The sequence below is a fragment of the Prionailurus bengalensis genome, chromosome A3 (genome assembly GCF_016509475.1).
Source record: "Prionailurus bengalensis isolate Pbe53 chromosome A3, Fcat_Pben_1.1_paternal_pri, whole genome shotgun sequence".
NCBI classification, from domain to species: Eukaryota; Metazoa; Chordata; class Mammalia; order Carnivora; family Felidae; genus Prionailurus; species Prionailurus bengalensis.
In genome coordinates this window covers 57,645,113-57,669,438 of record NC_057354.1, presented here as the reverse complement: position 1 = coordinate 57,669,438, position 24,326 = coordinate 57,645,113, and the positions used below count along the sequence as shown (strand labels likewise).

At 42.9% G+C, this 24,326-nt stretch overlaps 1 protein-coding gene across 1 annotated transcript in view; it reads left to right on the top strand.

Moving 5' to 3' along the window:
- Positions 1–1,800: 1,800 nt before the first annotated feature.
- SLC9A4 (solute carrier family 9 member A4) overlaps positions 1,801–24,326 on the top strand; it is a 67,035-nt gene continuing 44,509 nt past the window's right edge. Inside the window, exons 1-2 of the mRNA XM_043603056.1 lie at positions 1,801–2,548; positions 7,719–8,182. Of these exons, the coding sequence (XP_043458991.1) occupies positions 2,263–2,548; positions 7,719–8,182 (750 nt within the window). The 5' untranslated portion in view covers positions 1,801–2,262. The remainder of the gene's footprint in view (positions 2,549–7,718; positions 8,183–24,326) is intronic.

Sequence of the window (24,326 nt, the reverse complement as noted above, 5' to 3'; positions counted from 1 at the left end):
TGAAAGTGCTGTTGAACAGGTGGAAGTGGTGCCAAGGATTGACAAGGCAGACAGTAAACCTTGACCTGGAAGGCAAAGTGGTCAGCTGCTCTAGAACTCAAGATTTCCCCTCACTGTCCCCTACATTGGCCTTAGTTCTCTGACAGTACTTGCACTCTCCACTACTATGTAAGGCTAAACATGTGCTAATACATTCACAAAGACTTGAAAGGAAAAGCAGGAAAAAAAAAACCTCATACGGACAGCATCTTCATGTATTATTTTTATTTTTTAAATTGTTTATTTATTTATTGTGAGACAGAGAGAGAGCAAGTAGGGGAGGGGCAGGCAGAGAGAAAGAGAGAGTGAGAGAGAGAGTCGAACTCAAAAACTGTAAGATCATGACCTGAGCCCAAACCAAGAGTTGGACACTTAACCGGCTGAGCCACCCAGGTGCCCTGTGCATCTTCATCTTATAGATGAGAAAAAAAAAAAAACCTGAGGCTCAAATAAGTACAGTGACTTTCCTAGAGTGAAGCAGGTAATTAATGGCTAGGAACAGAGGTGTTCCGAGTCTTAGTTTCGGTCTTGGCAGGGAGCACCATGGGAAACCCTCTCCCATTTCTTTTTTAGAAAACAAAAGTAAAAGTGTGAATAAGAAGATAAGGTGTCTATTCCAAGGAAGTTTTTCGTTACAAGGCTATGCATATCATCTTTTCTGAAAAAAAATATTGACCCGATATGATGACCTGCATGTGGTCAACATGATGGTCTCAGTTTAGTGACTAAATCTGATCTCTTTTAGAGCCAAACTGCAAAGGAAAGAGAAAAAAAAATACGCATGTGTGTTCTTAAGATGTTGCATCTAGATGCCAGCCTTCCTCAACATGTCCTATCTCCGTTTTCCAGTGATCTTTGCTGAGTATGGGGCGGGGGATGGGAGTCATCGACACTCACTAACATGAACCAAAAATATATATAACTCATCCTGCAGTCTGATACGGAAGACACGTTGAGACTGTTTATGAACAATAATTCTCATTTTCTATTGAATGCTATTCCTCATTGCAACAGAGTTCTTACTTCCATATAGAATAAGAAATGTGATTAAAAATAATAAAAACCAACATTTATTAAGTGCCCGTAATATGCCAGATACTTTGCTTGTTCTCTCTTATTTAATGGTTCTAGGAAATCAATGAGTTAGATATTTTTGTCTTGCTCATTTTCAGATAAGGATGCTTTGAGAGGTAACTAATTAGGTTAATGTCAAACAGTCTGTTGTATCTCTTTTTTTTGAACCAGGGGGCCATTAAAAAAAATGAAAAATTTGGATGTGCCATGGAGTTTTTTAAAACTAGGTTTTAGATGTATTTCATGAAACTTGTTCTTCTGTTCATTTTTTTTTCTGCATACAATTCATGGAAAGCTGGAACTTCTGTCTTTCTTTGGATTACTGCTCATGCGTTCAGTAATGTGTATGCTGCCTTCTCCTCTTCCTCATTGCTAATTTATAGAGACCATATGACTCCAGGACAATCCAGGCTGACGTCTATGGTCTGTCATAATTATTAATAGCTCTTCTTTATTCTCAGAAATGCCCTGGTGTGGATGACAATTTCACCACCACCTTTATTAAACATTCATCATTAAACACTCCGAGGTGTCATATTGAGGCTGCCCACTAGGTGTCAGTAGTGTAACCCCCGGAAAACACTCAAGGAAAGCATTTCATTACAAAAGTCATATCAGAGCAAATAATTAAGTGTAGTGCAGGAGCTACTTGCAGCCTGTCCATTCAAAACAAGTGAGAGAGCTCGGGGAGGAGAGCGGGATCAGGTGCAGGACAGACAGGTAGCTCCTTACTGGGATCTGGTGGAGAGGGAAGGACTCCTTTCTTAGCCAAAGGACTCCAGTGATATCTGGAATGGACACCCTGGTGTCTTTTTTTAATTTTCACTCACAAGATGAAGCCAGTGTGCAGTGACGTGAAGAAACAGCTTTGAATGAAGACATGTTTTTCCCCTTCCTAAGCTGCTCTTCAGATCATGATCGGACGAAGGTCACATAGGCGACCTGGGCTTTAAGGAGTCTACCGAATGACTGACACACTTGAGCCAGAAGCTGAGTTATCTGAACACGAATCCTTTAAGGGACTCAGAACTCAATGACATGCTCGGACTCTTCTTGGAATGACTCACGGACTGTACGTATATTACCCTTGACCCAGGTGGATGCCCCTGCTCTCCAGAAACCCTCCTCACTGCAGATGTGTGGCACACCATGACGTACAGGGTCAGGGAAGCCCACAGCATGGGTTTTCAAGTGTTTGTGCCTTTCAGTCCCTGGAGCTGGTTGCTATTGCTGGTGGCCTTCAAGTGTCCTGAAGCATCTTCTGATTTGAACGAATCCACAAATTCCACGGCCCAGCGTGAACCTAATGTTCGGTTTGCTGCTGCAGGCTCAGAGCCAGATGAGAAGATATCTGTTTTTGCACTGGATTATGACTATGTGCAAATTCCTTATGAGGTCACCCTCTGGATACTTCTAGCATCCCTTGCAAAAATAGGTAAGTCCCCGCACACCTGGCTGTGAGAGTTGTTCTCCCCATGAGATAATGTATGTGAAAATGTCTTGCCCCTGGTGAACTACGTGGATTTTAACTGTTAACTGCTATTGCATCAAAAAAATCTGTTCCTTCGAGTCAAGGGGAAGCCATAACTGCTTTGCGTAAAGCCATTTCATCCTTCGGGACTGTGCTTTGAAATTTGAGCATACTTCTGGGTTCCGGGTTGTTGTGATTTCTTCTTGTTTCAGGATGACAACCATGTGACTATTTGGCACATGAAAATCTCAAGTTCTGTGCATTAAAAAATAGAGCAAGGCCTGTAGGTCTCGGAATGATGCTCCTTAGAAATTTTAGGAGCACATAATGATTCTTCTGTGAAATACTCTTCCTTCATTCTTGGCCATGTAACTGTGGGCTTCATAAATGACTCCCATTGTTTATTCTTTAAAAGCGTGACATGTGCTCCTTGCAGATTGACAGAAAGCAAGGAGCAAGACAGCCACACTCCGTGGTGGGATATGGGGGCATAGAAGATGACATGTCAGCAAGATAGAAGTTTATGCCTGAGCCAAATGGAGGCGGTGGGGCACCTCTGGTTTCCTTTGTGAAATAAAGGAATTCGAATTCATGGATTAATTTCTAATCAGGGTTATCTGTGTCAAAAACCAAAGTGATCTTTTACACTCTGTGACCATTTAATCCTTAACCCCACCCCCTGGTCTGGCATAATACCAGCTTATGCCAAAGTGGAAAACCGATGCAGTTATCTCACTTATTAAGCATAGCATCTCCTTTGCCTCAGTTATGAACTTTGTTATTTGGGTAGATACATTGTCCTACTGGGATAGAATCCATGAAACATTTTGATGCTTATTTACTCTTTTCTTCTAGCATGGGTATGAAATATGGGTTGAACCACCGGATCTGGCAGTTAACTCCTTGGGATCAGGACTGTGGGTTCCATCTATTCATCTAACTTCCTCCCTGGGGATGACGGGGGTACTGGTGTATTCACTCGATGCTCCTTCACAACTGCTTATCATTATGAGCTAGTAAAGTCTGAAGAGTGAATGGAAATTGCTAGTGTGAAGAACTCTTGTGTGATTTGTCAAATCATTAACTTACACAAAGGGTCTCATGTTATTTCTAAAAAGTGCTCAAGTAAAACCGGCTTTCTAACAGGGTAACATTCTCAGTTCAGAGCTAGGGTTCTACTACCTTTCATGCAACCACATGGGCGCTGAGATCATTCAAAGTGACCTTGGGGCGCCTGGGTGGCTCAGTCGGTTAAGCGACCGACTTCGGCTCAGGTCATGATCTCGCAGTCCGTGGGTTCGAGCCCCGTGTCGGGCTCTGTGCTGACAGCACAGAGCCTGGAGCCTGTTTCAGATTCTGTGTCTCCCTCTCTCTGACCCTCCCCTGTTCATGCTCTGTCTCTCCATGTCTCAAAAATAAATGAAACGTTAAAAAAAAACATTAAAAAAAAACCAAAGTGACCTTATGTGGATCTTGAGTTTTCCTTTGTGAACAATGCTGTAGATTCTGCCCCACCCCCTCCCCCCAACTCCTTTCCTCTTCACAGTAATGGGTGAAGTCGGTCTGGGAATCAAGGAATGACAGCTGACACTGACCAGCTAGTCACCTTGACTTTCTAGGTCTCTGTGTGCCCAGCTGTGAGATTATTTCTAAGACCTCTTTGGATGCAAATAAGGATTTTCTAGTGGCAAAGAGGTTTACATTCTCTAAACAGGGCAATGCAGAAAGGATATATTTGACCTTGGTTTTATGTTGTCATAAAACATAGACTGTTTTTTAGAGTATCTCATGTGTCCACACTCACTATGACTAGAAGTTCAGAGGATGGTAGGACAGTATTGTTCACTGGCTTAAATGATCTTGATTTTCATGTTGATGGAATGCAACATACTTTAGGAAAAAAAATAACTTCAGTAGGTTATCAGTTGGATCATGCTGATTCAAGTTCAATGTCAAACTTGTTAGTCTTTAAGGATTCAGACTATTTCTATACTGTACAAGAAAAGAAGGTCACATTTATTGATTTTTATTTCTTACATGTCAAGTACTGGACTTGTAGTTTTATATATGGTGGCTCATGTGTCTGGGGCAAAAAAATATGACATAGAACTATAACATGCAAGAAATCTATATAGATTTTCTTAGATTCTATATTACAAAACTAGAATCAAAATATAATTGATAATTATTATATTTATCATTTATTCTTTCATTCAGTCATTCTATCAAGACACATTTATTAAATGCCCATACCATATGTGGAAATGACCATGGTCCCTGGCCTCAAGGGACTAGTTGAATGGGGAAAACAGATGAATTTAGCACTGCCTGATAGGCACTCTGACAGAAGAATATCACAGCTCTCCCCCAGTCTTTTTTAAAACATCCAACTATGTGTGTTATAGAAGAACAAAATTAGAGAACAAAGATAATACAGAATCACCTCAGACTTTTTGTTTGTCTTTTATTTTAGATCCACCTCTTGGAACACTATAGAAGGGTGTTCCTTGAGTCATTGGGCAGAATGGAATTGTAGCGCCATCTTTGACTTTCAGGCAGGACTTTGTTATTTGTGGCCATTTAAATTTAGGGCCCTGGAACTGTAAACTCTCTCAAAGTGACTGACTCTATTGTCCATCATGAAAGGGAGGAGAGTTGTACAGTGTGCAATGCACATGATGGTTCTCTTTACAATGCCTTACTTTACAGTGCATGGCACCTCTTCCTGCTACCACTGCGTAGGTGTAGCTTAAGGCAGTTGCCTGTGGGATCCATTTCAGGAAACTCAATTCCTGGAAGCAAGACCAAACTGGGAAGACACGGGGACTGAGAAAAGCACACTATAGACTCTTCCACCTCTTTTACATATTAAAAAGTTCAGTGTAGTTAAAATAAGCACTAACTGAAGAAGATGAAGAAGAAGAGGAAGGAGAAGAAGGGAGACGAAGAGGGGTAAGAGGAGAAGGAAGAGAAGGAGGACAAGAAGAAGGAGGAAGGAGGGGGAGGGGGGAGGAAGAAGAGAAGAAGGAGGAAGAGGAGAAAGAGAAGGAGAAGAAGAATAGAGGGAGGAGGAGGGTGGGAAGGAGGAAGAGAAAGTTATCATTAGGAAATGGAGAGAGCAGGACTCTCAAACTCTTGAAGGAGGCCTTAAAGCCTACTTCAAGCCACTGGCTTGAAGCCAGTGGATAGGCTTGTGGTTTTGGATTGTCCCTTGATACTAATTACATTCTATCATAATAACCTGCCTGCTGATAATAAATGAAATTCAAAGCTGTGATCAAGGAAACCCACATGCTCTTTGGATGGCTGGACTTAAAATTCCTAAGGAGACATTCAATGGCTCTCTGTGGCCTATGGGAGAAATATTCACTCTTTAGCCTTGAACTCAAGACCCCCTATTATATGGCTCAAAATCATCTTCCAACTCTTCTTCCAATATTCATCCAATTCATAATTTCCTCCAGCCAGGTGACCTCCTCGATAAATGTTAGGCCATTCCCACCTCTGTTTCTTTTCCACTGGAATTCTCCCCACCTAAAATCTCTCCCATTCTTTTGTCCAGCTATGTAACTCCTTGTCATACCCCAACAGCCTGTTCAACTTCTGCTTCCCATATAAAAGCTTCTTTGGTGAACATTTAACCTGATCAATCATTCATTTACACACTTGTAGATTCTTTCAGCAAATAGACCAGCTGCTGTGGGCAAGACACCTTGCTAAGCACGTTGGGGAGATATAGAAATGTATGTCATTCTGTCTGAGTTGGAAGAGTCTGGAGGTGAGCAGGGGAGATAAGTCATGCACAAAAAATGATAGAGAACATTGTTGTTAGATACCGATAAAATAATACAGTAATTCAGAGGAAGACATATGATTTCCTTGGGAAGTGGTTGGGAAAGGTTTGAAGACTGAGATGGACCTAAACAGGTTGAAGAAAAGACAACCCAGGCAGCATTAATGGTAAACGAAAACTAGAAAGGTGTACCGCAGGGAAAAGATGTGTAGTTGGCCGTGATGTAGGATGGATATATAAGGATAGCGTTGGGTGGGAGGGATATTGACTTGGAGAGAACCCCAGAGTGACCTGCTGTGCCCTGATCTCTTCTTATATTTGTGGAAATAGTCAATGTACACTTCGCTGTATACTTACGCATTGCCTTGCTTTTGTCTTCTTATTTATTAATGTCTTATTTCTGAAATTCCACCAACAGCTGGAATTGTAATAAACATGTTTGGTTCTCCACTTTATACACAGTGCTTCCCAATGGGTTGGTCTTGGCCCAAGGATGCTTCCCAAATGCCCTCAGTTTAAAAATCTGTGAGTTGCTTTATGTGCCTTCAGAGACTTAGGTGGGGACTGAGATGATCAGATACATGTGGTTTGGAAAAGTCATCTGGCAGCAGGAAATAGAGTGGACTGGGGAATTGAGGGTGAGATAGGAGAAGAAGCTAATGCAGTAGTCAGGATGGGAAATGAGGAGCCTTTTAAAAAAAGCGGTGGTTGTACAAATGGGGAGGAAGAGCTGGTCTTTAGGGGCATGACTGAGAGACATAGCTGATGAAATAGGGAGCTGGTTGTAGGAGGGGCAAAGTTGACAGGGCTTCAGGGATTGTGACTCGATTTCCTTCTTAAGTGGCTGACCGGCTGGCAGTGTCATAGGTTAAATAAGGAAAATAAAATAAAGGACTGAATTTTTGTTTATTGGTTTGGGGAAGGGAGGCTCAGAAGAAGCTGATATTTAGGTGACTGTGATTGACTGTCTGAGCCCTGAAGGTGGGTTTTGCAGGAATGCAAAGGAACTCCACTCTCTTCTTTCCTCTTCCCCCACTGCCCTCCCGGATCCTGTAAGGTGGGGAAGCAGGGAGGGGCAGGAGAGGGGACGACTGGCTGAGGACCACTCTGGGACCTGCTCTGGGCCTGGCATGTTAAGTACTGGATCTTGTTTAAAGCCCCCACAACACTTCTAGTCCCTGCTATGCATGGGGACCTGAGGCTCAGGGATGCACAGCAGCCTACCCAAGGTCCCCTCTGCTTGGTTTTAGATGGCCTCTTGTATACCAGTCTCCTGGTAGCTTAGTGGCCAGAGCCATCTTATTTGCAAACATCTAAATGTGGTTCTCTGCTTTTCCCTAGGCTTCCATCTTTACCACAGACTGCCAGGCCTTATGCCAGAAAGCTGCCTCCTCATCATCGTTGGGGCTCTGGTGGGCGCCATCATCTTTGGCACTGACCATAAATCTCCTCCTGTCATGGATTCAAGCATCTACTTCCTGTATCTCCTTCCACCCATTGTCCTGGAGGGTGGTTACTTCATGCCCACCCGGCCCTTCTTTGAGAACATTGGCTCCATTTTGTGGTGGGCAGGCCTGGGGGCCCTGATCAATGCTTTTGGCATTGGCCTCTCCCTCTACCTCATCTGCCAGATCAAAGCCTTTGGCCTCAGTGATGTCAACCTGCTTCAGAACCTGCTGTTTGGTAGCCTGATCTCGGCTGTGGACCCTGTGGCCGTGCTGGCTGTGTTCGAGGAGGCGCGTGTGAACGAGCCGCTCTACATGATGATCTTCGGGGAGGCCCTTCTCAATGACGGCATTAGTGTGGTGAGATGTCAAAGCATGTCCCCGGGGAGATGAGGAGTCAGGTGAAGCTGGAGACAGCAGTCCATCCTCTGGGCAAATGGAGAAGGCTGAGCATGACTGCGTCAGGGCAGGACAGGAATAGGCTTTGGTCAATAGAGTATAGCCAAGTTCTGGTGACTTCTCTTAGGATCTGCTACAAATAAATAATTGCTCACTAATGCTGCTTGTCATTCAGTAACCAAGTAGCTTCTTTAAACAGAGGAAAAGGAGAGGACAGATCATTTTTTAGTTAAAATCAGGTTCTCAGAAGAAACTGTTGTCAAAGGCTCTTCTGGTCTTTTCACTAGGATAATCGGTACTTTACCATTTTTCTTTTCTCTCATTCACTGGACCTCACCCTCATTCCCTTCATATGCTTTTTGTTTGTTTTGTGTTTAACATGTTGCATGCAATAATGAATTTAAATAAAAGATGAGGTAGGAAGGGAGTTGAAAAGGATTTGCAAAATTGTGTTAGCAGCCTTGATTGCATGACTCCTACAGAATATGTGAATGAGGCATTTTTGCGTAAGGACTGCTTCTGGGGAGAAGCTGAGAAAAACTTCACAGGCTGTCAACACAGGGCATTGAGGCCCAGAAGACATCTTTGGTGCTGGAATATTCAGGCAAGTCAGCCCATTGCTTAGTTTCATTACATTACCTCAAACCTTTACCAGGTGTTAGACTGTGGAACTTTTTTTTAAATCGTTTATTTATTTTTGAGAGACACAGCATGAGCAGGGGAGGGACAGAGAGAAGGGGAGACAGAATCTGAAGGAGGCTCCAGGCACCGAGCTGTCAGCACAGAACCCGACGCGGGGCTCGAACTCACAAACTGTGAGATCATGACCTGAGCCGAAGTTGGATGCTTAACCGACTGAGTCACCCAGGTTCCCCTGGACTGTGAAACTTTTATATATAGTTTGATTTGCTTTTCTTATCTTTTTTAAAAACTTATTTTTTTAATTTTTTTTTTAACATTTATTTATTTTTGAGACAGAGAGAGTCAGAGCATGAACCAGGGAGGGTCAGAGAGAGAGGGAGACACAGAATCTGAAACAGGCTCCAGGCTCTGAGCTGTCAGCACAGAGCCCAACGCGGGGCTTGAACTCACAAACCCCGAGATCATGACCTGAGCAGAAGTCGGACGTCCAACTGACTGAGCCACCCAGGTGCCCCAAAACTTATTTTAGAGAGACTGTATGAGTGGGGGAGAGGAGCAGAGGGAGAGAATCTTAAGCAGGCTTTGCACTAATGGGGGGCTTGATGCCAGACCCTGAGATCATGTCCTGAGCAGATATCAAGAGTCGGAAGCTCAACTGACTGAGCCACTGAGGCTCCCCTACTTTTCTTATCTTTAAATTTACATCACACCACATAAGTGATACAGGAATGCATTTTTATCGTAGAAGTTCCAAACAGTACAAAATTACACAGCATTAAAACACAAAAGCTTCCACTTTCCCCTCTCTTCACTCTCTAAGCAAGCCCTTTGATCAGTTTGGCATTTTCCTTCCCTGTCTTTTCTTTTTTTTAATGTTTACTTATTTATCTTGAGAGAGAAAGCACATGGGATGCAAGGTGGGGGGAGGGGCAGGAAGAGAAGGAGAGAGAGAATCCCAAGCAGTCTCCATGCTGTCAGAGCAGAACCCTATGCCGTGTCTCAGGAATGGTGAGACCGTGACCTGAGCCAAAATCAAGAGACAGATGCTTAACCAACTAAGTCACCCAGGCACCCTCCCTGTCTTTATTATATGCATATGTGAGTGCATGCGTGCATGTGTGTGTGTCTAGATATATATTATTTTGCATAAACTGGGTGAGGTTATATTATATGCATTGCTTAAATATAACAATTCATTCTATATCGTTTGTTATGGAGTATTTCTCAGATTATATTAATGGTAAGTTATTTAACTGTTTCCTGATGATAGAAATTCAGGTTGTGACCCAGTTTTCACTTTTGAAAACTACAACATTGCGATGAATATTATTGTTTCTGCGTGAGTATTTTTATAGGGTACATTCTTGGAAATGAAATTCCTGGGTTAAAAAGTGGGTACCTTAAAAAATTTAAAAGATGCTGCTCATCCAGTTGGTGAGGGAAGGATTCTTCCCCCAGGGATAAGGAGTGACACCCAACAATAAACAGATGACAACAGTTAGATACATACATTCATAGCCCAGGGGAGGAGGACATTGCACACCATGCAAGGCCATGTGGGTGCTGCACTTGGGAACAGAGAGAACAATCAGGGATATGGGAGTAAGGCTTTGTGGTAACAAGAAGAGAGGTACCTCCTGGTTCCCCCAGGATGATGTGATTGGCTTGTTTCAAATCATTCCACAGGTTGTCAGGAGACTGACGCCTGATACTCAGGAATGAGCAAGTATAGGGCCTGATCCCATTGATAGGAAGGGCTATTTGGCCAGTGAGCGGTCAGGCTGAGGAGCAGAACTTGGAGTTATGCCACTCAGGATCCTCCCCGTTTCACCAAATGTCAAGGTAGTACACAATATTGGACCTTAATTTTAGTTGTTATACCATAGCTGCTAGAATTTTCCAGAAACTCTATATGGTCTTACATTTCCATAGTACATTAAATGCACGTTTTCTCTTATCGATGTCTACAAGAGTTATTTCTTCTTGTTTTCCAATTGAATGAGCACAAAAGGGTTAATCTTGTTTGTTTTAATTTGTTTGATGATATGAAGCATCTTTGCAACGATCTTGGATCATTAGTGTTTCTCATTCTGTAAATTGGAAGTTCATATCCTCTTAGGGTGGCCAGACTTTAAAAACTTGAAGGACACTCAGTTAAACTGAAATTTCTTATAAACAATGAATTTTGGGGGGCGCCCGGGTGGCTCAGTTGGTTAAGCATCCGACTTCGGCTCAGGTCATGATCTCATGGTCCGTGAGTTCGAGCCCCGCGTCGGGCTCTGTGCTGACAGCTCAGAGCCTGGAGCCTGTTTCAGATTCTGTGTCTCCCTCTCTCTCTGACCCTCCCCCGTTCATGCTCTGTCTCTCCCTGTCTGAAAAATAAATAAACGTTAAAAAAAATTTTTAAAAAACCAATGAATTTTTTATATGTCCCAGTTATTGTATGCAAGTATATTATCTTGTCCATTTTTCTTTGCTGTTTTTTAATTTTCAAGTGATTTGTAGAAACTCATTGAATTATCTAAATTTTAAACTTTTGAGTATTACATACAAATCAACTATTTTCCCTTATTGTGTCACTTAAATGTTTTAAGGGGCACCTGGGTGGCTCAGTGGGTTAAACATTTGACTTTAGCTCAGATCATGATCTCATGGTTTGTGGGTTCAAGCCCCACATCGGGCTATCTGCTGTCAGCATGGGGCCAGCTTCAGAACCTCTGTCCCCTCTGTCTCTGCCCATCCTCCACTCATTCTCTCTCTCTCTCAAAATAAATAAACTTAAAATTTTTTTTTCTTAGATTATGGTATCTTTTATCCTATAAAAGTTATAAATTTTTATGAGCTTAAACCTAATGTACTCTTTTATTGACTGTGGGTTTCATATCTTGCTTTCAGAGATTATGCCCAACCAGAGATCATGCAAACATTGTTGTTTTTTTTTTAATTTTTTCCCTTTTACCATTAGTTATTTAATTCATCAGGCACACAATATTTTATGGTGAGGACTTTATGCAAAAAATAGATAGTGCAGGGAGCAAAAGGCTCTTAAAATGTAACCCAAGATATCTAGGATGGGTTCACCAAGTGAAGGAGAAAAAAACCATACACGAAGTCAGACATCAATTAACTTATTCATAATGAGAATCTCTAACTGTTCAGCAAGATGCTAGACTCATCAGGGCTACACATTCTTTCCTTCTGGACAAGTTCCACAGGAAGCCAAGTTGTCTGAAACTGGGAGGAGAGACTGGGACTGCCCATGGAACTGCCACGGGAATGACCTCCTGCCATGTGCTTCAGAATCACTTAGGTGGGACTGATGAATATTCAGATGTCCAAACCCCATCTCAGACTCTCTGGGAATGGAGCTTGGGAATCTGTACTTTAACAGACACCTCAGGTGATTACCAACGTTTGAGAACTAATGGTTTCTCACCTTTACGTTGAGAGCAGCTGATGTATCTTGACCTAAAACAATAATACGTTTAGAACAAGGGTGGTTCTCTTCTCAGACTGGGCTGGATGAAGCTCTGAGATCACCTTTCGCCACCATTTGGTCTTTAGATATTTTCATACCTCTGGTTTTGTTATAATGGAGTTAGTGGCCCTATTCCACTCCTAGGTGGCCCCTCTGAACCATGATGTGTTAATTTCACACTTCATCTCCTAAAGATCATCTGATTTCATTTAAATCTAAGTTATTTGGTATTACTTGCTTACTGTAACCCCCATCACTGGCTGAGCCACTGAGAGGGCTTATCTATAATAACATCAAAGCTACCTCTTGACTGTCCATTCCGGGGTAATTCTTCAAACTTTCCTCCACAAATGACTTTCTAAATCCCACCTCTTGTAATTTTCACAGGACACCCTATTTCTAACATTGGACTCTGTTGCTTCTTTGGTGTTGCCTCTGAACTTGAGAATCTGACTTCACCCTGAAATTTCTCTAGAATTTATATCTAAAGCCAATCACAGCTCGGTTTCTGGTTGGGGTTTCTTGGCCAGCGACAGTTGTTTGATTTTCCCAAAGTTAAATTGTTTCCACTTGGACATTTTTTTTTAAATGATCATTTCAAAATAAAATTATAATTTTCAACCGACCAGAGTATCTGCTGAGGGCACTGTTGTGACCTCCAATGGGCAAAGCTGCTGTTGTGTTGGCTCCAGGGGGGTTGCCCACACGTCACTCCTGGGTCACTCTGTGGTCACCCAAAGCACAGTGAGTATTAAGTGTGTGCTCGGGCACTTCTGTGCCCCTACGTGAAACCAGAGAAGCTCCAGGGCCAGATTTAGAAAGCAGTTTGAAAGCAACTGGTATTTAATGCAGTCCAGTTGTATTTTGAGCTAAGGGCCTTGAACTCACCCTTTCATTGAGGAAGGGGCCTTCCTGAGGGCAGCAGTCACAAGCATGCTCTTTCAGCAGAAAGTCTGAGTCATCTGGAAAACGATCTGTGATTTGTGGGTTACATATGACAACTCTCCAGATCTTTATTCACTAAAGAATTGCTTTCTTACTAAAGAGAAGCTGTTCCAGAACTGTCAAAATACCAATGAATCTGATTCTCCAGGTCTCTTGCCCCATGTGTTTCTCCCTCTTGTTGAATATTTCACCAGAGCACACCCTTCGTGATAGGCAAAGGGAGCAGAGCCAAAACCCAAATAGCTCTAAAATGATAACTAGTATCCCCAGTTGAATCTCAGGGCCAAAGCTATAGCAGGAAGAGAGGTGCAGCTATTATATCCAGGCCCTGCATGGGGTCACTTTGACACTTACTATTTTATTAAAGTGTTGCTTTTTACTATGAGGCATGAATTAACAAACACATTTCACGGATGAAGAAAACAAAGCAAAGGAAGTTAAAATAAATTGAACAAGGGCATGCTGCCAGGCCAAGGACAGTCTGGACATGGACACACAGGACTGTCTCATTCCAACCTTTTTCCTTTTATTCTTGCCTCTTGAGTTTTCTTGTTTCCTTCCTTCCTTCCTTCCTTCCTTCCTTCCTTCCTTCCTTTTTTCTTTCTTTCTTTCTTTCTTTCGATTTTGTTTTTAAGTAATCTCTATACCCAACATGGGGCTCAAACTCATGACACCAAGGTCAAGAGCTGCCTGCTCTACTGACTGGACTGAACCAGCCAGGCGCCCCATCCTTCTGAGTTTTCAACTTAGGGAGCCAGAAGGGATAGGAGAGAATCCATGTGTTACCGATGAGTACTCTGGGCTCAGGTCCAGTTGGCAGTGAAGCCAGTATTCTTCCTCCTAAACAGAATTGCCTTATTTGGCCGAATCCAAGGTGTGGCTCCAGGAAAGATTCTGATTATCTCTGGGCCTCATTTCTGTAAAATTGGGATGATAATATTACTTAGCTCATAGGGTCACTGGAAAATTCATATTAAGCTTTTTGTATAGTGAGTGCCCCGTGAGTCCTGGCTGTTATTGTTATATCATATCAGCTCATGGACACGGCATGGTAGTTGGCTCCCTGTTCATAGGTACCTGGTTTTAAACATGGCACTGCTTCATTTATTGTAGGCAGATGGTTCTTACTGCAAGCCGATTGTTCCTCCCTGGTTCTCCTGGGTCGATTTGCTGACTAAGCAACAAGGCGATATTGCCAAGGTTTCTTTTGTGTGCCATCTTTCCCCATCGGCCCCCTCCTCCAACTCATCTGAGAGGTCCAAAAGGCTAGTACAAGCCAGGCCTGAGACCTGAACCCAGGCAGATGGCCCCAGAGCATGTCTGCTCCTGACTGCTACTCCATGCTGTCCCTCACCTCTCCCTCTCTCCCTCCAGCTTTCTTTCCCTCTGCCTTTCCTTTCCCTAGTGGTATCTTCATTTGGCATCTTGCTGTGCTTAAAGTCTGTCCTCTAGGACCACAGTGAATGAGAGAGTGGTAAAGGGGGGCAAATGAAAATGTCTGAGCCCAGACCTTGGGCCATTCACATTGATGGTGCTTTACATACTTTTCCTTATTAAAGCTTCGTAACAGCCTAGTGTGGAGGGGGGTTGTTGTCCCCATTGATGAGATTTTGGAGAGGTGGGGTTGTTCGGAGGTGACAGCCTAGAAATAAATCTTGAAGACATCTTTGGTACAAAAAGGTGATTTTATTAAAGTACGGGGACAGTACCTGTGGGCAGAAAGAGCTGAACTGGGGTTGTAAAGAATGACTGGTTATATATTACAAGGGTGGGGGAGGTAAAGTCAAACGGGAAGTTTCCAAAGAGGTTTTCATATGCTAAAGAAGACTCACAGGACACTGGAGGTCTAGCTATTGTCGAGCTAAGGTTGTTTTTCCTTCTAGCAAAGCATTAACATTAAGACAGTAAGGAGTTCTTGGACTTTAGGCTATTGATAAGAATGCATTTTTCTTGGAATATTACCAAGGTATTTACAAACTGATGGAGACTCTCAGCTTAGCCATTTGTTTTTTGTCTTTTCCTTCCTTCTTGGGCAACCGGGAGTGCCTGAGGAATGTCACACATATCCCACCTGAGGAGGCGGGGGTGGGGGGTGGGGTGGGGAGGGATAGCTTGTACTTTGCTCTCAGCTTACCTTATGCTCCGTCGTCACTCATGGTGTGAAAGGACTGTATGTAGTGTTTAAAAGCAGGGGCGCCTGGGTGGTTCAGTCGGTTGAGCGTCCGACTTCAGCTCAGGTCACGATCTTACGGTCCGTGAGTTCGAGCCCCGCATCGGGCTCTGGGCTGATGGCTTGGAGCCTGCTTCCGATTCTGTGTCTCCCTCTCTCTCTGCCCCTCCCCCGTTCATGCTCTGTCTCTCTCTGTCTCAAAAATAAATAAACATTAAACAAAAAATTTAAGTAAAAGCAGAGATAGCCACACCCCAGACCCAGACATCTGGGTTCACATCTCCTACTGACTCTTCTTGCTCCTTTGAGACTTGTAGGTGAATTATCAGATCTCCACATGCTTAATGTTCTTCATTGTCATTTTTATTACAAAGATACAGATTGTCAGGAAGTCATTTATTGAATACAACCTTTTTTTTTTTTAGTTACTTGTTTTGAGGACAACCTTCAGAATGGTGTAGGGTTTTTTTTAATGTTTATTTATTTTTGAGGGAGACAGCATGAACAGGGGAGGAGCAGAGAGGTAGGGAGACACAGAATCAGAAACAGGCTCCAGGCTCCGAGCTGGCAGCACAGAGCCCGACGTGGGGCTCGAACCCGCAGACTGCGAGATCATGACCTGAGCCGAAGTCAGGTGCTTAACCCACTGAGCCACCCAGGTGCCCCTGAATACAACTTATTTTATGTGGCTCAGCATCCAAAAGGTAGAGTGAAAAGTTCCCCTCCCACTGTTTTTGCAAGCCAGCCATCCCCAGCAACAGTTTTTCACGGAGAGCTTTTACCTTTCATGCAGTTAGCCCCTCTATTTATTACGAATGCTTGTTGCTAGCCCATTTGATATATTGATAATATTTGATATTATATAAATTTGATATAAATCCCAAATTTCCAGACACTGTATGCTGGAATTCCTTGCCCTCCTCTGATCTCATCTCATCTTGTCACACCATTGCCAGCCTAACTTTGCCAAACAGTTGCCGGGTGACCCCCATGATTTCTTTCCTAGCAGCGTCTGCCGTCGTCATAGGACCAGCATGTAGCACTGAGCCTCGCAGGCGTGCTGAGTCATGCGCAGGAATGAATGCTGCACAAAGAGTGAATAAATGAATGGAGGATGGGGACTAGGAGAGACTGTGTAAAGGCTGTGCTTGCCCTGGGACCTGCAGCTCTGGCCATCTCCGGAGACCACAGCTCTCCCTCCCTGACTCCCTAGTGACACTCAGTTTGAATTCCGATTTGTCAAGGAAGCTGTGAGCAAACAGGGGTGTTCTCCTGACACGCTGCCACCACCTAACAGTAGAATTTCTCCTTCACCCTAAATGCTAGAGGTTGGATGAAACCAGTGGGAAAGAGGAGTCCCAGTGTCCTTCCTTCTCACACCTTCAGGGAGCACCTGTCCATGCTGGGGCTGCCTAGGCACAGGGCACGAGAAGATGAACGGTGGGCCTGTAACCCTTAGGGCAGTCACTTGATGGAGGAGGGACAGCCATTAGCCTTGCTGGTTGTGAGGACGAGATGACAGGTTTAAACCAAACTAGGACAATAGGGAGCAGCTTGACAGAGGAAGCTGAATTGGATCTGATAGAAAACATTTGTGTGGGGTTGGATTTTCCTTCATGATTCTCTCTGGTTTATGACTTTCCTCCCTTAAAGGGGTCTTAGCTCCAATAACATCATTCAAGAGGCAGTAAAGTGTGGCCAAGAGCACGGACAGCAAGGCCATATGCCTTAGTTCAGTTGCTGGCTGCACAGCTTGCATTGGTGTGACTTTAGGTGAGTTATCCTCTGGGCTTCAGTTTCCTTTCTGTAAAATGGAGATCAGGTTGTGTGCGGGAATTAAAGTGAGTTAACACACCTAACCATGAAAATGGTGTCTGTCACGGAATAAGTAAAGGATGTTTGGTGTGTGTGATATTGTGACTTATGATAAATATGTATTTGGTCTCCATCCCCACTCAGGGCACGGAGTTCATAAAACCCTTAGAATTTCCATTGATGGCACTTGCAACAGGGTATGCCTTTTTATGTTAAAGAGGTAAATTTGGGAACCCCCTACTCACCTAATGTTGGGGGTTGGTCTCCTGGGGAGCCAACCATGTGATTAGAGGGTTAAAACTTTTAGTCCTTACCCCTAGACCTCCAGGGAGCAGAGAAGGGCTGGAAATTGAGTTCAACCACCAATGGCCAATCATTTAATCATGCATGCCTATGTGACGAACCCTCCATGAAAAACCAAAAGGACTGGGGCACTTGGGTGGCCCAGCTGGTTGAGCATCAGACTCTTGGTTTTGACCCAGGTCATGATCTCACAGTTGTAAGATCAAGCCCCATGTTGGGTTCTGCACTGAGCACGGAGCCTGCTTGAGATTCTGTCTCTGCCCCTCCCCCACATGTGTGCACCTTCATGGGTTTGGTCTCTCTCTCTCTCTCAAAATAAATTTTTAATTTTTATGGAAGCTCCATATCCTGTCTCCATATCTTACCTACGCATCTCTTACATCTGGCTATTCCTGAGTTATATCCCTCTGTAACAAGATGGTAATCTAGTCGGTAAAATGTTCCTCTGCATTTTGGGAACCACTCTAGCAAATTAATAGAATCTGAGGAGGGGGTGTCAGGACCTCCGATCTGTAGCCTATTTGTGGGAGGCAGAGGTGACAACCAGGACGTGTAGTTGGCATCTGAAGCGAGGGTGGGGAGGACATTCTTGTGAACTGAGTCCTTAATCTATGGGATCTTACGCTATCTCCAGGGGAGTTCATTGCTTGGTATTGTGGGATAAATCACACACATCAGAGTCGGGTGTTATTAATAGAAGTCCACGTACATGAGCGCTTCTGAGCCACAGAGCTCTCTTCACATCCTAAGGGATGCCACATCATGCAGTCCATCGGGCTGGACTTGGTAGGCTCAGCTTTTCCCAGAGAAGTGCTGTGCACAAACTTAAACAGACTCTTGGGGGCAGGGGGAGCAGCGATAGGCAACTTTTTCTTGTCCTCTTTTGAGCTCTTTATTTCCTTTCATTTCATTCAGCTTCCTAGGATAGGAGGTGAGAGGCTTCAGATACAAGTAGACAGTTTCCTCCGGCCAAGAATGTAGGGAGCTCTGTGTGTAAGGGGGAGGTGAACCTTACAAGCTGTACAATTTTTGAGCAAGTGACTCAATCCATTTGTGTCTCCATTTTCTCAGGTATAAAATGGGATGATTAATCTGACCTCAGACAGTGGTTTTGAGGAGGATGTGAAAAAATACACATAGATGCCTGGCACATAGTAGGTGATGAGTAAAGTTCCTATTGACCTTCCTGTATTCAAGAGGAGGTTCCACACAGGAAAGGCAACCTGTTTGGCATCTGTTGGCATAGAAATGGGGATAAGCCCCAAGTCTCAGACAAACTAGGCTGGTTGGCTTTAGTTGCCTGGGGAGTGAACTTCACTCCCCACAGTCGTTCAGCAAGTGCACCTGAGCTATAAGGTGCACCTGAGTTCCCCCCAGAACTGCTTCTAATGCACCATAGGGGGACAGCAAGTGTCTGGTGCTCCCCCAGCCCAGGACTCACCCAGGGGGGCTTTTTCAGAGTATGCGTGTGTGCGCATGTGAATATGTGATGCAACCACACAAATAGCTTGGGATAATGCTTGACCAGGCTGGGGAGATGGAAAGAACTGGAAAAAAAGAAGGGCAGAGGACACTCCAATGCAAACAGGATGTTGGAGAGGTCAGAGATTCACCAACCTGAAAGAGGCAAATCAGACTTCTACGTTTCCCCCAAGGGATGATACCTTTGCCTCCTACGTGTCCAGGGTCCAAGCTGTAGACTCCTGTTAACAAGCAGCCTGAAACATCTGTCCCCCAAGGGCACCTGGGTGGTTCAGTTGGTTAAGTGTCTGACTCTTGGTTTCGGATCAGGTCATGATCTCATGGTTTCGTGAGTTCAAGCCGCCCTCCATCAGGCTCAGTGCTGGCAGTACAGAGCCTGCCTGGGATTCTCTCTCTCCCTCTCTCTCTTCTCCTCCCTCATTCATGCTGTCACTGTCTCTCTCAAAAATAAATAAACTTAAAAACAAAAAACCTGTTCCCTGGACCCATGTGTTAACTCAGTAGCTTAGGCAGGACAGGGTCAGAGAAGGAAACTTCAACCATTATTTCATTGGAATTCCTCAAATTCGATTCATAAACACCTGTTTAGTTCATTTTCTTTGGGTTGAAGAAACAACGACTGAAGTTTGGATTGTATAAATTTATTTTCAACCTGCCTATGCTGTGAGCCATTTGTGGGTAGTTAGAACTCCCTGCAGTTCACAAGGGTAAGAAAAAAAAGAACAAAGCCTCACCGGTTATCAAGTTGTCTTTCCTTTGTCAGGAGGTAGGGCTGAGAAGCTATGGAAATGGATTTGGAAAAGAAACACTTAGGGGAAAAGCAAACTCTAAGTCTTTAGAGAACAGAGTGATCGCAGAAAAGCATGTGAAAGCAGTTCTTTCAAAACCTTAACAACCACGCACCAAACGCACCAACTGTGCTAAGTGCGGGGATGCGGAAACAAACAAGTCTTGTCCCTGCCTTTGAGGAGCCCCAAGCCGGCAACATTTGCCTTATTTCTTTTTGTCTGTAAATTATTCTTCTTACCCTACAAGAACGGATCTGCCTATTCCTCTGTGTTTTCTTATTGCCCTTTCAAGCCACAGAGATTTCTTAGGCGATTACATAATACATTAATAGAAATCACTGACTTGGGAGAAAATCCTAGAATTACAAAGAGCCAAGAGAGTTTCCTAGCTCGGTGGTTTTCAAGAGATCCCACCCTCCTCAACCGCATGCATGCATGCATTCTCAAGGGCGAGTTGGGTGTGTTGGGCTGTGGTATGGAAAAAAATATGCTCAGTATCATGTGAAAATCCCCATGAGTTGGCAAATAGTTTCCCTATAGCTTCCTCAATGATTATGTAAAGTGAACAGTAGCCAGCAGAACCTGTTGTACAGGCCCTCTCTGTAACGTTATATCCAGGCGATGGGTCGGAGAGACGAGGCCAGTGATTCTGGTTCTGGGCGAAGGTTATTCAGATTTCACCCCTTAACACCCAGGATCAGCTTTGGTCATTAGTGAGTATGAGACTGAGCCTGAGAGTAAACAGAGAGATCAAAAAAATCCAGCTCCTTTAAGTTAAAGGTAAAAGTTCAGTCCTATTTGATTGACCCAGAGTTCACCTGAATCTGAATCATTCATTTATTCATCACTCATTCATTCATTCATAAAAAAATATTATTGAGCAACCATTTTTCAGTTTCTGAAAGTTCAGTGTCTCTAAGCTAGTCTTCAGCTTATTCAATCTACTGGGCCAGGCTGATGTTTGCATTTATAGTTAAAAAAAAAAAAGTCTTGAGGCTAAATCTCCTTTAAATTGCTTTTCCTGCAATGTTGGTGAAAGATAGTCCTGTGGGCATTTGCTCTCAGTTGATGGGAGGGTGAGGGAGACAAGATGACATTGACTCAGGGGTACTAGGCTGGGGATTTCCTTCGATGGGATTATGGATGAGGAACAGGTGTCGCTGGTGCCTGGGTGATTACTATTAAGTTAGTTTTGACCTTCTGAGTTTGAGATACCTGGAAACCATTGAAAAGCATTTTTTAATTTAATAATAATTTAATTTAATCAGTAAAATCCTGCCACTTGTACTTCTCTCTATTAAGTTTTCTGACGTATATTCAGGTCAACTTCCTGGTCTCTGTTCTCTGAGGTTCTAAGTAACAAACATTCAGGGATATCAACCCTAGGAGGGTTGGTAAATCTCATGTTAAATCTCCTGTCCATGGTTGCAGATCTTCTATTTCTTTTCTTTAGGAGTGACGTTAAAGCTTCCTTTCTGTCTTTTCTGTCATTATGCAGTGCCTGCTAGGTAATTGCTGGTTTTCTTAGTTGATTTCCTTTGCCAGTCAGAGCAAGTGGTTGTCAAGGAAATGCTCTATGATAGAGTTTAATGTGCCCATGGCCCTTCAAACAAAATAGAAAATTAGCTGGATTCATTATTCAAACAAAATAGAAAGTTAGCTGGATTCATTATTTAATTTCCTCTAAGGTTGATGGATACGTTTCCTTATGATATTCTCCATACCTTTCCAGTATCTGACATATAGTAAGGATCATTTTTACTGTACGGTGTTGTGCTCTGAACTTTCTGTGGTTTTCACATGTGTGTAGAATGAGTAATTGGTTAGGCTTTTGTTTTTACGAAACTGAGTTTACAGCAAGCTCAGGTAATGAGGATGAATTAAAAAGATACACGAGGCAATCAGGGAGACATGGATCCCATATTAATCCATTAGGGCTGCCATAACAAATAGCACAAACTGGGAGACTTAAACAAAAGAAATGCATTTTCTCACAGTCCTGGAGAAGTCTGAGGTCCAGGTGCAGCAAGGTTGGTTTGTGGTAAGACCTCTCCTCCTGACTAGCAACTGGCCGCCATCTTGCTGTATCTTCGGTGGTCTCTCCTCTGTGCACCCTCTTGGTGTCCCTTCCTTTTCTTATAAGGACAGCAGTCCTAATGGATTAGAACCCCACTCTTAAGACCTCATTTTAACTTAATTTCCCTCTTTACAGACCCTATCTCTTCTTATCTAGTCACATTCTCCAGTACTGGAAGTTAAGACTTCAACACATAAATTTGGTTACTTTACAACCAGGTCTCATAAAAGCCATAACTAGAACCAAGCTCATTTTAAGGATTTCAGAAGCACCAAAGTTGAGGGAAAAATCAGAAATAAAACCAATGAATCACTGAATTAGTAATTAGTAAAAGTTTATTGTGCATACACCCAAAAATACAGTTCGCAAACCAGGAGCACCCAAATCAAAACATGGAATGAAGATCATAAGTATGTTGTTAGAAAGCAGCTTATATAGCATAAAGGCAGATACTTTTCTTTATAGTGATTGGTTACAGTATTAGAATTTTCTTAAATTGAAAGGAAATTGGTTAGTGGTTACTTCATATCAATTTTAGGGAATTATTTAAATTTTGCTAATGATTTTCAGAGGCATAGGCAAAAAGGGACCCAGGTCAGTTTAGCCAGGAAAGTCTTACAAAATAAGCTAAATTAAGTGTTGCTAGTATGACTAGACTGGTTTTGTCTGCTTAGGAAATTTTCAAGTCTGGTTTCCATTTGTGTTTGATTTTAACAGAAGCAAGAGTTCATAGATCTTTTCTGATAGTCAGGAAGGGCCAGGTTATGCTGTGGTAATAAACATCCTTCTAAACCTTTGTTGACCTCAAACAACAGACGTATTTCTTGTTTACACTACTTGCCAGAAGAAGGCTCTGTGCATCATGGTTGCTCAAGACCTTGGGCTTAAAGAGCAGGCACCATATTGAGCATTGCTGGGCACTGCACCAGAGGGAAAAAAGATTTATGGAATCTCATCTCGGCAAGCAAGTGCCCCATCTCATAAATAATATAAATCACTTCTTCCCCAAACTTATTCAAACTCAAAACTTGGCCAGGCATAGACACGTGGTGGAGCTGGAAGTGCAATCCTATCAGGTGCCTAAAAGAAAAAGAAATATGGGGTGCTAATAACTATCACATTGTCATTCCAGAGCCCCACCACCAATGCAGCTTCGGTCAGTTGCTCAGAATCTGCTGCTTTTTATAGATCATTCCAGTTTCACTCCAAACTCTAATCCTTAGTGTTCATTATTCAGTTTCTGGCCCTCATAACCCATACTTCTTTGTGGCCCTTTATCATCTCTTAATTAGTTTCATGGTATCTATTCATCAACACCTAGTCAAGTCTCCCTGTACATCTCAGAAAATGCAGTTGCTGTAGCTCATAACTAGGAGAGGGTTTCACTGGCAGTCCCCATCTATAAATGGGCTTCTCTGGGGTCTGTCTACTCCTGTTCTTGAATGGGAAGTCTCATGCTGAAAGTCACATGAAGCTACCTCTTCTTCAGATGCAATGTCATAGAAGTTACCCTAACAAGGAGCCATAAGCATGGTGGGGAGTATGGTTCTCATGTCCAGGAGGGTTCATAGTCACAAAATATGCAATAACTGATCATTAAGGCCTCAACTATCAGCATCAGAGGAATCCAGAGATTTATTGTGGAAACAAATAGCTTTCTCACTTTCGTTCTCAAGGATGGTTAAAAGTTGGTACATTTAATGGACCTACATGGTTATAAGATTTTTGTATTTTATGTGAAGTGGTATAATGTTAATGCAAAGCATCATGTAAAAGAGTGAGAAATTTATATTGTAGAGCAGTAAACATAATGCAAAGAAGTATGGACAAGAATAAAATTAAAATAGAATTCTAGAAAATATTCAAATAAAATGAATGCAGGAAAGGGGAAAAACAGAGGAAGGAAAGAGAGAATAAGTAATAAAGTGGTTGATTTAAATCTAATCATAACAATGGTGGATGCAAATTGACTGAATCTTTTAGAATCTCTAAAAGAAAGAATTTTATTGAAGCCCAAGTTAGGACAGCTGCCCAGGAAACACTCTCTTCACAGGGAAGAAAGTACTCTGGAGAACGAACCATTTTTACAGAGTTATGTACTTTTTTACATCTTGTAAAAGCTCAAAAGATTACAGATTAACATATAAGTGAGAATCACACTTTTTATCATAAAGGAATGCAGGGAGTAAGAACATTGACAGATATCTCAAGACAAGATGGTTTTCCTTTAGGCTGCTCATTCACAAAGCCAGTGTATAGTGCATGTATGGCCAGCCATAAATCAGGCTTTTGGTTTGAACAAAGCTTATGTACAGTCATGCTTACACCAATTAGAAAGAAATCTAAAATGGTTTCCCTTGTATATCAGGCTTTTAGAGAGTTTTTCCTCTCGTCACAATAATTAC